Source organism: Cebus imitator, unplaced genomic scaffold, assembly GCF_001604975.1.
Source record: "Cebus imitator isolate Cc_AM_T3 unplaced genomic scaffold, Cebus_imitator-1.0 Scaffold103, whole genome shotgun sequence".
In the NCBI taxonomy this organism is placed as follows: Eukaryota; Metazoa; Chordata; class Mammalia; order Primates; family Cebidae; genus Cebus; species Cebus imitator.
Genome location: NW_016107418.1, coordinates 5,823,951 through 5,841,338, shown reverse-complemented (window position 1 = coordinate 5,841,338; position 17,388 = coordinate 5,823,951). Strand labels below are relative to the sequence as shown.

The 17,388-nt window shown below is 38.5% G+C and overlaps 1 protein-coding gene across 2 annotated transcripts in view; it reads right to left on the bottom strand.

Annotated features, from left to right (window-relative positions):
* MTMR6 (myotubularin related protein 6) overlaps positions 1–16,716 on the bottom strand; it is a 42,083-nt gene extending 25,367 nt beyond the window's left edge. For both annotated transcript variants that reach the window (XM_017537539.2, XM_017537540.2), the window contains exons 1-2: positions 16,378–16,716; positions 3,388–3,504 (exon numbers count right to left, since the gene is read on the bottom strand). In XM_017537539.2, coding sequence (XP_017393028.1) covers positions 3,388–3,504; positions 16,378–16,401 — 141 coding nt within the window. In that variant the 5' untranslated portion in view covers positions 16,402–16,716. The remainder of the gene's footprint in view (positions 1–3,387; positions 3,505–16,377) is intronic.
* Positions 16,717–17,388: the final 672 nt, after the last annotated feature.

The window sequence follows — 17,388 nt, the reverse complement described above, 5'->3', positions numbered from 1 at the left end:
AAAAAAAAAAAAAAAAAAACCCAAAAGTATTTGCAGGAAGAAAATGATGAAGAAACCTGGTCCTACCACTAACTAGTTATGTGATCTTGAAAACATAACTGTAAAATGAGAAAAATGATAAAAATTTTTGGTATTTTTGGTAAGGCCCCTTCTGGATCTAAAATATTCTTATCTACGGCTCTAGTATACTAAACAAACTTCATTTAGGGGAAACATAAGGGAATATACTGATATGAAAGCATTTAAAAGACAACAATAGGAGAGTGGAGAATAACACAGATATCTTTTGCTGTCCTTCAAACTATATTCCTAGCAGCTTAAGGAATAGCTATACGGGAAGCCTTAATTTATATCTCTAGGAGATGGATAATAGAGAAAATATTGAAGCAGGTGGACAAAGGAGGGGTAGATGGAGTGGATGATAATATGACTAATTATTTCAGAAGGTACTGCTAGGTAAAATTCCAGGCAATTCTTGGGCAAACACTGGATGGAGAAGGGATCTAGCACCTCTAGGGAATACAACTTCTCCAAGATCAGTATCTCAAGTGAATTTCCTTAATGGTTGATACACAATCACATATCAACTGGTTAGCCTTCTTGGGGAAATCAGAAGAGTACAATCAAAGAGAGAAAGAGAAGAGTACAGTATGTGCAATACAGGGGTGTACCAGAGAACATGACTCTCTGCACTGGGAGGCATAACTGACCTCTAATCTTGATTCTACTGCTTAGAAAAATAGCATGAGCAGCTATGATTTACTGTCACTACTATGTTTTAGGCACAGATGCTTTTTATACTTTCTGTCATCTAAGATTCACAAAAACCCTACATGATGACTGATGCTATATACCCATTTTATATGGGTGTTAAGCTCGAAAGTCACATATTTTTTGGCAGACATTGTTGGTCTGCCATTCCTCCCCACCTTCCTTACTTGCAACACCCCTTTCCTTCAAGAGATCAAAAATACTAGGATTTGCATTCTCTGCCTCCTTTTCAGGTAGGAGTAGCCAACTGTCTGGATTTTCAAACGATCAGGTATTAGGGAAAGTTGGCTGGGGGCCTTCTGAGAGAGCTTCTCTCTTCCCTGATAAAAGGAGAGGGGGGCTACTGAGGAAAATCCACCCACCTCTCCTGCTTTGCAAGATTTGGCACCATGTTCAGTCAGGTATTCATTTACTTACAGCCAAAAGCACCCTGACACGGCCACCTAAGCAGTGAACAGCAGAGGTGACATTTGAACCCAAAACTACCTGATAACACAGCTTACATGAGCTCCCTTTACTACTCTACACTGAACGAAATGCCACTTCCCTGAGCTTCAGCTTCTTCATCTATAAAGTGGAGGTTCTAAAACCTGGCATAGCTAGTGGCACAGAAACATACCCAAGTCTCTTCCTCTCAGGCACACAGATGTAAGCCCCATATTCTAACCCCCATTCCATCTTTTTCTGCCTAGCATTTATCACTGTATTTTACTTATTTACCTATTTATTGGTGATATTATCCATATCTCTCAGCACTAGAATGTGGGCTCCATGAGGGCAGAATTTGTATCTGTTATTATTGACTATTATTTCCAAAATACCTAAAATAGTGATATGAAACATACTGTAGATGCTCAATAAATGTGTGCTAAATGAATGAATGAATTCTAAAACAGAAAAGGAAGAACAAAATAGCCATTGCAATTTTGAAGAACAACTTGGAAGAATATGCTCTACTTGGTATCAAAACTTATTTAAAAGCTATAGTCAATAAAACAGTGTGACACAGCGTAGTCAATATACCAAAAGAATAGAAAACTCAAAAGCAAAGCCTCACATACATGGAAGACACATTTATGACAGAGCTTGTAATAAAGTTGAATGGAATAAAACACTCAATAAATGGTGCCAGTTGTCTATGTGAAAAAATAAAACTGAATCCCTATTCACATCATACACCAAAATATTTCCCAGATGTATTAACAACTTACAAGATAATAACTTAAGCTTTTAGAAGAAAATATAGAAGAACCTTTATGACTTTGAGATAGGAGATAATTTCTTCAGTCACAACAGAGCACAAACCATAAAAGAAAAAAATGAAAAATTTGTAACATTAAAAATATAAGCTTTAACTGAAAGACATATATACTCAGAAACACAGAACACAAGCCACATACTAGGAAAAGCTACCTATGACGCACATATCTGACAAAGCATTATAACCTAGAACTCTATTTCTTTTCCTGAATAACACATTTTTTTTTTTTTTTTAGATTCAGGGGGTACACATGCAGGTTCGTAATATGAATATATTGCACGGTGCTGAGGTTTGAGCTTCCATTGAACCCATTACCCAGACAGTGAACACAGTACCCATCCATGTTGCTGTAAAGGCCATGATTTTGTTCTTTTTTTTATGGCTGCATAGTATTCTGTGGTACATATGCACCACATTTTCTTTCCTCAATCCACTGCTGATGGATATCTAGGCTGATTCCATATCTTTGCTATTGTGAATAGTGCTGCAATAACATGCAAGTCTTTTTAGTTGGATGATTTATTTTCCTTTGAGTACATATCCAGTAACAGGATTTCTGGGTTGAATAGTATTTCTATTTGTACCCCAGAACTCTTATAAAATCAATAAAAGACAAACAACCCAATAAAAAAAGAAAAGGAAACTTCTTTTTTTTTTATTCTGAAAAGGGTAAATTCTTTGTAATCAGCTCATTAACATTACAATTTCAGTAATCTACTAGATAGGCAAAAATTGTAAGCTAACAATATCAATATCGTTGAAAATGTAGAACATCATGTAATACACTACTGAGAATGAATTGAAACAACCATTTTGAAGAGGTGAAATACTCAGTAATGTTATATATGTGCTTATTCAAGACCCATTAACTTGATTACCAGGCATATATCCCAGAGAAATTCTGGCAAATATACAGAAAGAAACATATACATATGTCTCATATAAATACACAAAATGCTGGTTATATATAGATGTATTGTAACATTTATACTAGAAAAAAAAAAAAAAAAAAATACCCTAATTGCAATTTGTATAAAAACACTGCGGAATATATCAAATAATCCATTTGATCGGTTAACATGTACATATTTTTTAGATTTTTAAAAATTAAAAGGAAAAACAGTCATTTTATAATTATGGAGAGAAGAGTGTGGTATTTTATAGAATTCCACGTTACACATTCTATAACTGATTTATTAGAAGGGAGGGCAGGACTGATTTGGAGACCAAAAAAATTCTGGTTGAGATAGGTAACCAATGATTAAAAATTGCGTTATACACATTCAAAATAAAACACAACAAACCAAGGCCATTATCATCATTATGATAAACAGTACTGCTGCCATCCTCCTTACCCAGGTTTCTTTTTGATGAGAGTCTATAAATAATAGATGTGTAGCCGTAAGATAGAGTGTTCCTGTTAATGACTTGTTGCTAGTACTGAATCGGTCAAGTAATTTTACTTGTTCAACCTAAAAGAAAAAAAGATATTATTTCTCATTTCAAAAGTAGTATAAATTATTTTTCTCTTAGCCCAGGACTTATATGCACCATTCTCAATTTTTTCTTCCTTCTGTCTAAAATCATAGAGCTTATTTAATACTTAGCGTTAAATTCCATATATCTTTTTGGGGAATGGGTAAGCCACAAACACCACAGAGATTATTTATAGTTACAAATGTAACCAACAGAGAACCATATTGTAAAAAAACAGTAACACTTATATTCAGAGGAGCAAGAAAAAGAGAGGTGCAGAACAAACAAGCAAAAACATTTTTCATACCCAAGAGTCAACGTTTTTATCTAAAGTTGGAAAATTAAAAAATAAATATATTACCATCTAGAGTTTTAGAGTAAACTACCAGAAAACTAAATGAGGAAACAGTTAAATGGTTGCCAACTCCAACTTAGTCTCTATATTCCCCTCACTATCCCACAACAGGGAAATGATTGTTTTTTGTCCAGCGCTGGGCTTTTACTTACACTGTTCTCTTTTCCTAAAACGGTCTCTTCTACTTAGCTAAGTGGTAAGCATTCTTCAAAACTCACTAACATCCTGCCTCCAGACATGAATCCTTCTTAGAAAATTAGTTCATTACTTATGTGTTAGTCTTGTATTCCTCTAGCTCTGAATTCCCTGGCATAAATTATGTCCTATGCTACTTTGGCCTCCTTTAGTGCCTGAGCTAATCAGGTACATAGCATGTCTTTATGAATACTAGTACACACATACACACACATACACACATACACGATGTTGCCACAGGAGTGGAGAGTGGGACTCGGGCTGACCAGGAATGTGCAGACTACTGCTGGGCATCTTTTTGTGATTCATTTTTACGGAAAAAAAGTAAAATAACCACTACGAACCTAAAAAATGTTAATTTATGTGTACCAGCAGGTTGTAGACAGTTTTTTAAAATTATCTATATCTTCAAAATCATCTACATAGATAACCACTAGCTCATTAATTCTGTAATTTTCTCCCATTTATTAATATATTTCATTATCATTACTAATTGAACAAAATGTCACATTATAAAATTAAAATTTTCAAAGTAATCAATCACTACCATTTAAAAGGCTGATTAGCTTCTCCCTCCCTTCCCCACTTCCACAAAGTAACTTCCATGGAAAGTCTTTGCTTATAACAGCACTTGTTCAAAAAAGTTAAAATTTAAATGTAAAATTTAAAAATTTGTTTTTGATACAAAACTTCACTTGCACAGGTAAGATAATTAATTCAGTTTTAACACTTTCCTCTAGAAACTTAGAGATATAATCTAATTTAAATAGCTATGGTCTGACAGTTGATTTTTTTACACAAAAAACTGTCTGATCATTATTATATATTGTCCTTCAAGAAAATAAGAAGGCTGACTGTGTGCAGTGCCTCACACCTGTAAGCCTTGTCATTTCAAAAGTAGTATAAATTACTTTTATTTGGGAGGCCAAGGCAGGTGGATCACCTGAAATCAGGAGTTCAAGACCAGACTAACCAACATGGAGAAACCCCATCTCTACTAAAAATACAAAATTAGCCAGGTGTGGTGGCACATGCCCGTAATCCCAGCTACTCAGGAAGCTGAGGCAGGAGAATCACTTGAACCTGGGAGGCAGAGGCTGAGTGAACCAAGATCACACCATTGCACTCCAGCCTGGGCCGTAAGAGCGAAACAGTCTCAAAAAAAAAAAAAAAAAGAAGAAAAGAAAAGAAAGAAAGAAAGAAAATAGGAAGCCTTCCTACTTATAAACTTGAATGAAAATTTCTCTTCGATGTAAACGTTTATTTCATTGTTTAGGACCATTTCTTCCTTAAATAAAAATCTAGCTTCATTTTACGACACACTGCAAATCAAAACTTAAACACCTTTTAAGACAAATGGGATCAACTACTGTTTACTCCTCTTCGTTGTGCTTCACTTGGCTGGAAAGTGCATTGCAGCCAGCCAGCACTGAGCAATTGCTGTAATATAGATCTCGCCTATCTTTTTGGGTGGGGACACAGAGCCAAACCGTATCATTTCCTAAGCTATTAAAACAAAGTTTTTAAGGCTCTAACAAGAAGACAATTGATGAATATATAAGGAAATAAAGGTAACTTATGGTAACCTTAAAGTATCAGCACTACTCAAGCAAATAATTTGTGTCTATACCATTCCGCAGAGTTTCAAATAGCTTCTCAGAAAAAATTAAAAAGCATATTGGCAAGTAGTTTAAAAGTATCGAGGGGCTGATTTTATTACTATTTAATTAAATAGGAAGTTTGGTTTAAAAAGAAATCCATGTGAAATTTTATGTTTGTGAATTTTTCAAAGGTCATAAATATCCCTGGTTGTGCTCCAATCATAAACCTTAAATTACAACTTCTCTAAGAAGCACAATTATCTACAAAGCTTCTATACATAGTAAACAATCACACCACTTTTCATTTGGATTTTATTCCTCTCTGTACAAGCCGTGTTCACTACTACTCTTCCTCAAGGGTCCACTCTCTACAGGAATCTTACCTACTGTCATTATTTTAGCCTCTATGTTAATGACTCCCCAAACTGGACATCTCCTGAGTTCACACATACGATTGAGATCTCACTATGTGCCTAGTGCTAAGTACTTAACACACATTATTTCTTTTAATTTTCACATCTCCTGTGTAGTGTGTACTAGCACTGTCCCCACAGAAACTGAGACTTGGTAGGGTTGGTTAGTTATCTCAAAGTCATACATAGCTTAGTTATAACTCTATGTGGTCTGATTCCCAAGCCAAAACACCTTCCCATTATGCTATACTGCCTCCACTTAGATGTGTTTGAGTCACATTATACATACTGAAAACAAAGCTGATTTTCCCTCCCACCCCTCACAAGTATGTTTCTAATTCTGTATTTTGGATGTGAGTTAATGTTATTCTTCATCCTCATCAAGTCACCCACACTGGAAATCTGTGAATCATCCTATGACTTTTTCTCAGCCCCCAACATTCAATCACCAATTCCTACAATTTGTATCACCTAAATATTTTTAAATCTGCCCTTTTCACCGCTATTAAAGTAATTCCTAAATTACAATGAAGGCCTCTGTTCATGTATCCGATTTTTCCACTAAAGACTATAACATAGCCCAGGGCAAAGACTGTCTTTCATTTATGCATGAATATCTCCTAGCAGAGTGACTGACAGAATAAATGTCTCTTGTACTAAGACGAACTGCCACAGAAAAATTATTTCCCCCAGGTGAAATCAGAAGGTGTGCCCAATTTGCCAGTGATCCCTTTTGTTGAAATAATTCAATTTATTAAATAAGATTCTTCTTTATCCCATTATACCTTTCCCCTCTCTCTGCTATCTTTTCCCTACACAGTGGGTGAATGGTAGGTATTCGTTCAGGAATTCTTGAATAAATCAGCAACAACTAAAAACAAATAGACAAACTACTAGTAGAACACATAGGTATAGTTCAGTTTTTTGGTTTGGGTTTTTTTTCTTTGTGTAGTACTTCTTTGGACTTTCAATTCTCTATCATTCAATTAGAATAAAATCACTCCTCTAGAATTGTGTAATTCTTTCTGGCTGGGTCTCTTATCAAGACGGGAAATTTGTGAAAATGCTCTTTCCAACACTCTAAGCCTATTTCCTGATTCCCCCTAATTTTACATGAAAAATAATCTGAAATTATCTTTGTTAGATCTTTCATTTTGGTGAGCTATACATGATTCAAATCCTAGCCGTTCATATGACTCACCTCTAAAACTTTGCGAAAGTACAAATCCAAAGCCTCATCCCAACTTCACTCAGTCATCTGAGGAAATGAAGACCAAGAATCTGTATTTTTCACAAATTCACCTGCTCATTCTTATGCAACTGATATTCCTTCTAACTTTAACTCCAAATTAATTTTTCTAACTCTTAACACACATGAGGCCAGCTTTCTTCTCTACCTTTGGCTCTTTTCCCAAATATTTACAGCCTCAGCTTATCTAGCTCTCCCACTTTTTAAAGGAGCTTATTACAAATTTGATCCTTTAAAATGCACAATTACTACTGGGTGCCATGGCTCACACCTGGAATCCCAGCACTTTGGGAGGCAGAAGTGGGCAATCACTTGAGCCCAAGAGTTTGAGACCAGCCTAGCCAACATGGCAAAACCTCTTCTTTACTAAAAATATAAAAATTAGTTGGGCATGGTGGTGCACACCTATAATCCCAGCTACTCGGGAGGCTGAGACATGAGAATCACTTGAACCCTGGAGGCAAAGGCTGCAATGAACAGAGGCTGAGTCATTGAACTCCAGCCTGGGTGACAGAGAGAGACTCTGTCATAATAAAATAAAATAAAATAAAATAAAATAAAATAAAATAAAATAAAATAAAATGCACAACTGCATTACATGCATGTACACACACAAATACACATATATCTTTGGAGAACATGCACATAAATACAAACTATCAGGAACGAGTTTACTTTTTAACTCAACAAAAATGTACTGGCTATCAACTAAAGGCTGATCTATCTGGATCTCATTTCTTCATCTCTAAAATAAGGGCAATAATCTCTTTTCAGAGTGCTATTGAAAGGTTGGATAATAAATGTCAGGTAATGACATGGTTTGGCTCTGTATCCCCAACCAAATTTCACCTTGGATTGTAATCCCCATGTGTGGTGGGAGAGACCTGGTGGGAGGTGATTGAATCTTGGGGGTGGTTCCCCCATGCTGTTCTCTCATGTGAGAGAACAGTGAGTGAGTTCTCATGAGATCTGATGGTTTTCAACTGCGGCAATTTTCCCCTTTGCTGTCTCTCTTCTGCCACCATGAGAAGATAGCCTTCCTTCTCCTTTGCCTTCTACCAAGATTGTTAAGTTTCCTGAGGCCTCCCTAGCCATGCGGAACTGTGAATCAATTAAACCTCTTTCCTTTATAAATTACCCAGTCTTGGGTTGTTCTTTACAGCAGTGTGAAAATGGACTAATAAAGGTACTCTATCTTTATTTGCCTAATAAATATAAGCAATAAAGTGTTCAAGTAAATATTTGCAAAATCTACTGTAGTTAGTAATCTGGTGAAGTAGGTAGAGCCCTGATAGTCTTCTATGTCAAGCTACTGTCCAGTTAAGTTCAAATAAACAAAAAAGAAGGATGCATTTGGAGTTTGGCAAATTATGTATTCTAGGTGTTCTATAGTTGGAAAAAACCACTGCAAATGATGAAAGCAAAGATCAACAAAATGTTCTTCACTAACAGGAATACAGAAAAAATATAAAATTCTCAACAGAGGAGATATTTATGTCTCAATAGCAGAGGCATAACATTTTATCTGATAAAAAAACACATATGTTAAGGTACAGAATCTGTGCTGTAGATTAACAAAGATACAGAGGTTTTAAAGTATAGTAGTCTATTAGCAAATATGGCTTATAAGATCATTCCAGCGTCAATGTGGAGAAAATGCTGGGTTGATTATAGGGAACCAGGAAAGAAGCTAATGAAGTGATCTAGATGACTGGTTGATATTAGGGCCTAGAGTAAGCTGTGACAGAGAGGAAGCCCATCTTGAGATAAGAACAAAACTGAGAAAGGAAGCAAGAGAGGAGGAAAAAGGTTTCTTAAGGGTTTTAAGCTTGTCACACTGGTTGCCATTCCCTAAGATAAAGTAATACAGAGAAAAAAAAGTCCAAAAGAAAAAAATGTCTTTAATATAATAAATTGAGGACTACCTTAGCATATGCCAACTTACATTCAAATCCATATAATGGAAAATCATTACATACAACTGCTTCAATAGGACAATTTCTATATGAATTGACAGACAGTGAAATTAATCTGAAATTATTCCAAAACATTTATTTAGTATTTACCCTAAAGTTCTCAATAAGAGAATTTCTGAGAAAAAACACTGATTATTTTGCTGTTTTTGACAAATCCCACCCTTCACCCCTAATGAGGGGAAATCAAATCTTTTTCTTTGCTAAAATCACTGGCATACAAATTTCAAACCACAGACTTAGTCAACTTCTAAAAACCAACTGCTTCTTTATATTTCCCCCTTTCACCAAGGAACTAAAAGTATTTTACAGATATGGCTACAGATTTTCCCCAGTCTTGTCTTGGAAATGTGTTAAGTCAGATGTTTAGGAAGCAACTATAACTCTTTCAGGTCACTATCACTGAAGTACTACAGAAACAGTGTTAGGATCCTTAAATTATGTATCATCACAACCAAAAACTAAATGGAAAAAAGGCTTTGGGAAAAGAAAGAACAAATGAAGAAAGAAAATGGAGCAAGGAGAAAGGAACTAGAAGATGTCACTTTGGGGAGGAATGGTAAATGCCAACACACATTACTTTAAGGACTATTTAGTTGAATTGTTGCCAACTATGGGCCTACACTAAAAGGTACCCTAATCGTCTATGCAGAAAGTTCGAATTTCAGCCAATTATGAAGTTAGAATTAGAAAACACAGAGAACCCCTCCCCTCCCACACACACAGAATTACATTCAGGAAACGTTGGGGCCAAGTGTAGTGGCTCACGCCTGTAATCCCAACACTTTGGGAGGCCAAGACAGGAGGATTGCTTAAGCCCAGGAAGTAGAGACTGCAATGAGCTATGATCACTGCACTCCAGCCTAGGTGACAGAGTAAGGTCCTATTGGAAAGGAAATGAGAAAGACAGGAGAAAGGACAAAGAAGAAGGGAGAAAGGAAAGGGGAAAGAGAAAAGAGGAAAGGAAAAGAAAAGAAGAAAAAGTTGGAAATGAAAAACACAGGGAGTTTTTGTTTTGAAAAACACACAAACAGAATCACATTCAGAAAATTCAGACACCTTTTTATCCCCAAGGAAAAAGTGGCTTCTGGGACAGGAAGGGACCAATGGCCTTTTTCAATCAGACTTCTGTGACCAACAGTTGTACTTATTCTACAACTATATACAAAAACAACAGATTTCTAAAACAACAGATGCTGTGGCTACTGAAGTAGAAAATGCACCATCACTGCTCCGCTGGTTTGTCACGCTCCTTCCCTATAGCCAGGCACTCATCTGGGACTCTCAGAATCATTTCACACTGACATCCTGCCAAGAATTCTCTTTCAAAATGAATGAGCACATCAAGTTGCCGTTCATAAAGTGGAGGGCAGAGATTATGTTTTTTGTTCATGTATCTTAATTTCTAGAACAGTGTCTGGCTGCATAAATTATCAAATGAAGCAGTCATGGACCTCAAGAGGCGAGAGTGTAACCTCAGATTGTAAATCCAGTGGGCACTTTTCAGTTTTATCTTACTTTGCTTATTCTATCAATGGCTTCCTATTTCACTCAAAAAAAAAAAAAAAAAAAAAAAGCAAAGATTTTACAGTGGTCTTCAAAACTATAGTAACTTGCCCCTGTCCCCCAACTCTAATCTTCTACTGTGTTCTCCTTCACTCACCCTGCTCTAGCTGTCTTGCTTGTTCTTAGCAACCAGGCATGCCCTCAAAGGGTTTTTGCCCCTGTTGTTCCCTTTGTTGGGACTCTTATCCCCTTCCCTCACGTGGGGATGGCTTACTCCCTTATCAGTTTCAGGTCTGTACTCAAGAGTCACCTTCTTAGTAAGAGCTTCCCTAAGCACTCGATTTATAGCAGTCCTCCCTTAAACCCCCTTCTTAACCCTCATATTCTCCAGAGCCCTGGCTTGCTTTATTTTTATCCATAGCATTTACCACCATCTAACATACTATACATTGAACTTAATTTTGTTTATTGTTATCTCTTCTCCAACTAGAAAACAAGTTATAACGGCAGGAGTTTGAACCTAGAACAGTGCCTGGCCCAAGGAGGAGGAAGCAGCCAGAGGATGGAGCAGAGAAGGAATTTAGAACAGGAAAGACTGCGTCCTTCCCATCTGTGCTTCACCTCTTCCAAATACATGTGGCTTCCCTTCCTCTGCTTGCCACCCTCCCCCACTTTCTTTTTGTTTGAGACAGAGTGTTGCTTTGTCGCCCAGGCTGGAGTGCAGTGGTGCGATCTCTGCTCACTGCAATCTCCGTCTCCCTGGTTCAAGTGATTCTTGTGCCTCAGCCACCCAAGTAGCTGGGATTACAGGTGCCTGCCACCACGCCCAGCTAAGTTTTTTTTAGTAAGACAGGATTTCACCATGTTGGCCAGGGTTGTCTCAAACTCCTGACCTCAAGTGATCCACCTGACTTGACCTCCCAAAACGCTAGGATTACAGGCGTGAGCCACCATGCCCAGCCTGCTTACCCCTTTTTAAGTGTTTAGACTCTTCTCTACAGTCTCAACATATTCTCCTTGCATAAACTCATCCACAATAGAAATTTCAGTGATTCACCTAAACACAAACAACTCCCTCACAAGTCTACTCCTGAGGCTAGACCTTTTCCCCCACACTAGATCCTCAGAATCAGCTAGCTACTAGAAAAAAATCTGACCACATAAGCTTCTCCTATCCATTCTCCCCTCTGTATTCTTACTCACACTGCCCCAACTGAATAATCAAATCTCCCGATTAAATCATTATTCTGTGAGGCAAGAGAATGTGGTTAAGAAAATAGGCTTGCTATCAGGAAGACCTAAATTCAAATTCCCAGCTCCACCTCTTCCTTGGTAGAGGTAACTGTGTGAGCCAGGACAAGTTATTTTATTTATTCTCTCAGGGTTTCAGTTTCCTCACCTGTAAAATGGGATAGTATTAGTGAAAATCAAAATAGCACTTTACTTAGAAAAAAACATTCAGGTACCCCTCAAAACCTACTGGCTCTTATTTAAAAGATAATTTAAATATTACCAGTTTCTCCTTATTCTTGATCCATTCTTATTTTTATATCTCCTTCCTTCTTTCAGAGAGAAGATATATTTGTATACATACATGATGATCTCACATTCTAGTGACAAAAAGAGGGAGTAAGCTAAAGAACAAGTTAGGCATAACTTTTGGAATAACTCAATTTGGACCTTAGTGGATCAGATTTTTATGGGACATTCCATTCAATTACAAACTCTAAGAATCAGTCTTTCATTTATAGCTTTAAAAAAGTTCTTCCATTCCATTCAGTAAAGTTCCATTCACAGATAGCACTATATCATTCAACATCAATACACGATGTCAGCCAAAGAACTGGAGCCTGGCAGAGAAAGGAGAAAGACTGCATAAAGAAGAACTGTCTCTGCATATTCCTCATTGTTTCTTGGCAGGACTATGTCATTATGGCAAAATGGAGCTCAAAGTGATAGGCAGCAGTTACATGACTCATAAGTATAGCTTGGAAATGCTCTTTTGGAAATCCGGAATCAGGGACTTGACATCTTTGAGCATATACAGTTAGTAAACCAAATGTGACCAAAACAGAAGGATATATATGTACATTAGTATTCAACCAAAATACTTAATCTGATAAATCTCTGGTTAGCAAGCAATAATAATCCTAAATATGATTTAGAAACAGTGCCACATAAATATTACTTATTTATGACAAGAAGAGGTTTGGGGAAAAAAGCTCTTCGAATTATCAGCATTTATTTCTGAATTAACATTAATGCACATTTAACAATAAGATTAAAATTAGAGGCTCTGGAAAAACCATACATAGTCTTTGGAGTTAAACAAACCTTGATTTAAATCCTAATTCTATCTCTCATGAGCTAATTGAGCAGGTTACTTAAATTCTCTAAGCCTATTTCCTCCTCACCTATAAACGGAGATAATAATACTCAACTGACAGGGTTATTTAAGAGATCAGTGATGATACTGTATCAATTAACATATTTATGCAATTGTACATATTATAAAGTGATAGTATTATATAATTGGCTATATTGACATACATTTGCACAATAAACGGTAATTATTACTTATCAAATACAACTGGCTGAACAACATAAAACAAATCACTAAATAGTCATAAAGGCCACTCTATAGTCAATCTTGATCACAATGACTAAGCTACATAGAAGTCAAAACAGCTAATAAATCTGAAACAATCCATTTTTGGTTCTTAAATACTTACACTTATTTTTGCAGCAAACTACCTAAATCCAGGTGAAGGCGATGCATAATGGAAACAAAAGTTGGCTATGTTCAAATCAATCTTTTAAGAATAAGTTATTTTCCCAATACACTAATAATTTAAGAAAATGTTACAGTCCACAAACAATTAACAGAATGTACCCTGAGGTCCACCTCTATCTTGCTGTTGTATACCCAGAGTCAATACAGTGTCTGGCACATACTAGGTACCCTGTAAATATTTAATTGCGGTCTATACACACCCACTTAACATTACTCCAGAGTAGTGATCCAATGTAGAAAAACAACCCAAAGTAATAAAGGGGCATATTTGAAAAGTAGTTTTAATAGAAAATTCATAAGAAATCTCTTACTCTCTAAAAAGACCTTACTCAACCACCAGCAAGGGACCACTGTGTCAAGTTAAGCCAAAATCACAACATTGCTTGAAGAAAAGTTCATTAATTGGTAGTTAAAGAGGAATATAAAGGCCAGGCGTGGTGGCTCACACTGGTACTCCCAACACTTTGGGAGCCGAGGCAGGTGGATCACCAGGTCAGGAGGTCGAGACCAGACTGACAAACATGGTGCAACCCCGTCTGTACTAAAAATATAAAAATTAGCCGGGCATGGTGGTACATGCCTGTAATCCCTCCTACTCTGGAGGCTGAGGCAGGAGAATCACTTGAACTTGGGAGACGGAGGTCGCAGTGAGTCAAGATCGGGCCACTGCACTCCAGCCTCGGCAACAGAGCGAGACTCTTTCTCGGAAAAAAAAAAAAAAAAGGAGTATCAGACAAAATGAAAGTCACCAGTGACAACCTTCAAAGAGCTAGTAAGAGGGGCTACAACTACAAATAAAAACAAAGATATATTCATAATAAATTGAAGGAGGAAATATTTAAAATAACCAAGGGATCCGAAATATTTTCCAAGTCTGTTCACTCTTATCATCTGCCTAAGAATAGGGTTTGTTCTAGTTGATCAGATTTCAGTTTACTTTTATTGATTTTTTCTTCCCCCTCCACAATGTCACCCACGCTGGAGTGTAATGGTGCAATCTTGGCTCATTGTAACCTCCACTTCCTGGGCTCAAGCCATCCTCCATCTCAGCCTCCCAAGTAGCTGGGACTACCACAGAATCCAGCTAAATTTTTTTTTTTTTTTTTTTTTTTTTTTTGAGACTGAGTCTAGCTCTACCTCCCAAGCTGGAGTGCAGTGGCACAATCTCAGCTCACTGCAACCTCCACCTCCCAGGTTCAAGCAATTCTCCTGTCTCAACCTCCTGAGTAGCTGGGATTACAGGTACCTGCCACCGCGCCTGGCTAATTTTTGTATTTTTAGTAAAGACAGGGGTTTCATCAGGTTGGCCAGGGTGATCTCCAACTCCCGACCTCAAGTGATCCACCTACCTTGGCCTCCCAAAGTGCTGGGAATACAGGCATGAGCCACCGTGCCCAGCCTTTAACTGGTTTTCGATTGTGTGCTAAGCACCATAGAAAGTATATGAAAAATACACAGAGAAGGTTCAAACTGATGCAGAAGGAAGTCACATGCACATAATTACTATATAATACACATCTGGAACCAATACAAGAATCTAATCCAATGTCCACTCTAGCCTCTTTTCCATCTTCTACTGGTTATAGACTTAAGCACCCTTCTATTTTCACAATTTAAGTACCAACAACTTGAATTCTCAAGTTATTTTATCTTCTCTTAAAAAATTTTTTTAAGGAGTTAGTTTTCAGCATCTTCAATTTTATTAGACATGGTATGCACAACGTTAAAGACAAGCTGTAATAAAAATTCATGTGCACCTTTAAAAGGTTTGTGAAACATTTAAAAAACACAAATTCTTCTTGGGACAATGAAGACAACGAACGTCCGGTGGTTCCCTAAATGAGCCGTAACTTTAAGATGGGCAGCAACTAACAGGACTTTCGCTTTGGCAAAACGTGCAGAGGCTGCCTTGCACTGGGCTCGCAGTGACCTCAAAATGTTATTCAATTCTTCTCGTCTCAATTTATGCTTTTCTCCCTCCCAAAGTTAAAGTTTAACTTAAATGTTGTTGGACACGTAATTTGGTGATATTCTAACGTCATTTCCTTACGCTTTTTAATTTGTAACGAGATAAAAATATTTGTTCATTCTCAAAACAAAGGTCTTCCACATACAAAAATTAAGCATGGAGTGTAATAAGGTCAATCGAATAAAGCTGCATTCGACCTTTTAAAAATACGGAGTAACATTATTCCCTTTTGCAGAACTCCTGTGCAACTGACTACTGACACTTAGGACACTGCCCGAAGTTCGAAGCACAGACACGGAAACACCGGATCTGAAAGACTGGAGACCCAGACAGCAGAGGGAGGGGAGCGGAGTGCTGAGCTCAGCTCCTCCAAAACTCGTAATGTTGAGTCTGTGACACGGAGAACAAACCGTGAGCAAGGACAAGCTTACACAGCATCATAATGTTAACACGAAGACCGGTTTTCCGGTAGATGAGGCGACGGAAGGCTGAAAGACCCCAAAGTTAAAGGACCCCAATTTTGTCCGAGGAAACATAGAGCTAGAAGGGCGGCGACCGGTTTTCCGGACTTACCCCTACGCACTCCGAGATGCTGAAACAGGGACCCCTGCTCCCGTAGGAGGCCCCTGCACCCAGCTTGGCCCAAGCTGACCCTGCCCTCCAAGACCAGGCCTGGCCAGACCCTCCCGCCACGGGCCAGGTCCCCGCCAGGCAGGCCGCCAGCCCCAGTCAGGACTGCCGAGCCTTCGTCGCCTCCTGCCTCAGCCGGGTCGGACCAGGGCCCCCGGAGACTGACTGTCCTGCGCCCAACTACCTTGGTCGTCCGGATATGCTCCATCGCGAGGAGACGTCAGCCTGCAGCCGGTCTCACCGGCGTACCATGGGGCTAGAGAAACCGCGCGGTGACAACCACCGAGAGCAAGCGGGAACTCCCTTGGCCTGCCAGCGCCGCGGGTCCGTCAGGCGGCCCCGGTAGCGTCAACCGCGCAGGCGCAACCGACGAGCGCCGTCTCCTAGAAACACTTCCCCAAACCCCGGGGCCTCCCGGGGAAAAACCGGGTGGGCGGGCAGAGCGTCCGCGGACCGAGAGCGGCTTGCTGGTTTGTCCCGGACCGCCGCGGATCTCACAGCGCCCCCTGCTGGAGGAGGCCGATACTGCTCACCACCACTCCCGAGGCGGTCTTTGTCGTCCCGCCTGGCAGAGGCGCGGGGCGGTCAGGCTGACTGCAAGAGAATGAATCGCGAGTAAAGGACTCTTACCGGGTGAAGGCAAGACTGTAGGATGTTCTGAATTACATCGCCATACCACTGGACAGCACCAAATTTAGTTTGAGCTCAGTCTACTCATAAGAATGTATTCTAAGGAAATCATCAGATTTGGGATTATTATTCTAAGGAAATAAGCAAATAAGGAAACCAGCCTTATTTTAAACAATCAAATCTCTAATGCTACGGATTCCTTATGTAAATTATGATGATTAGCTAATCCTCAATCTGGCCTGGTGTTAGAGTCCCGCCTTCTACCTCAATTTCAGACGATGTTAGCACCAGCATCCATTAAAACTCATCCTGTACAGGGATATCACATAATGAAAATGTTACTGTGGCATTACCGAGTGAAGAAAAAACTGGCTGTAGAACAGTAAGTTCAATATAACCGTGCTCTGTAATTTTGACTTATGTAAAGAAAAAGTTGACATTTCTAGATGAGGGTTACAGGTAATTTTTGTGTTAGAATACGTCTAATGTGGTACTTCTCAGCCTGGAGTCAGTTTTCTCTCCAGGGGACATTTGGCAAGATCTGAAGATATTTTTGGTTGTCTCA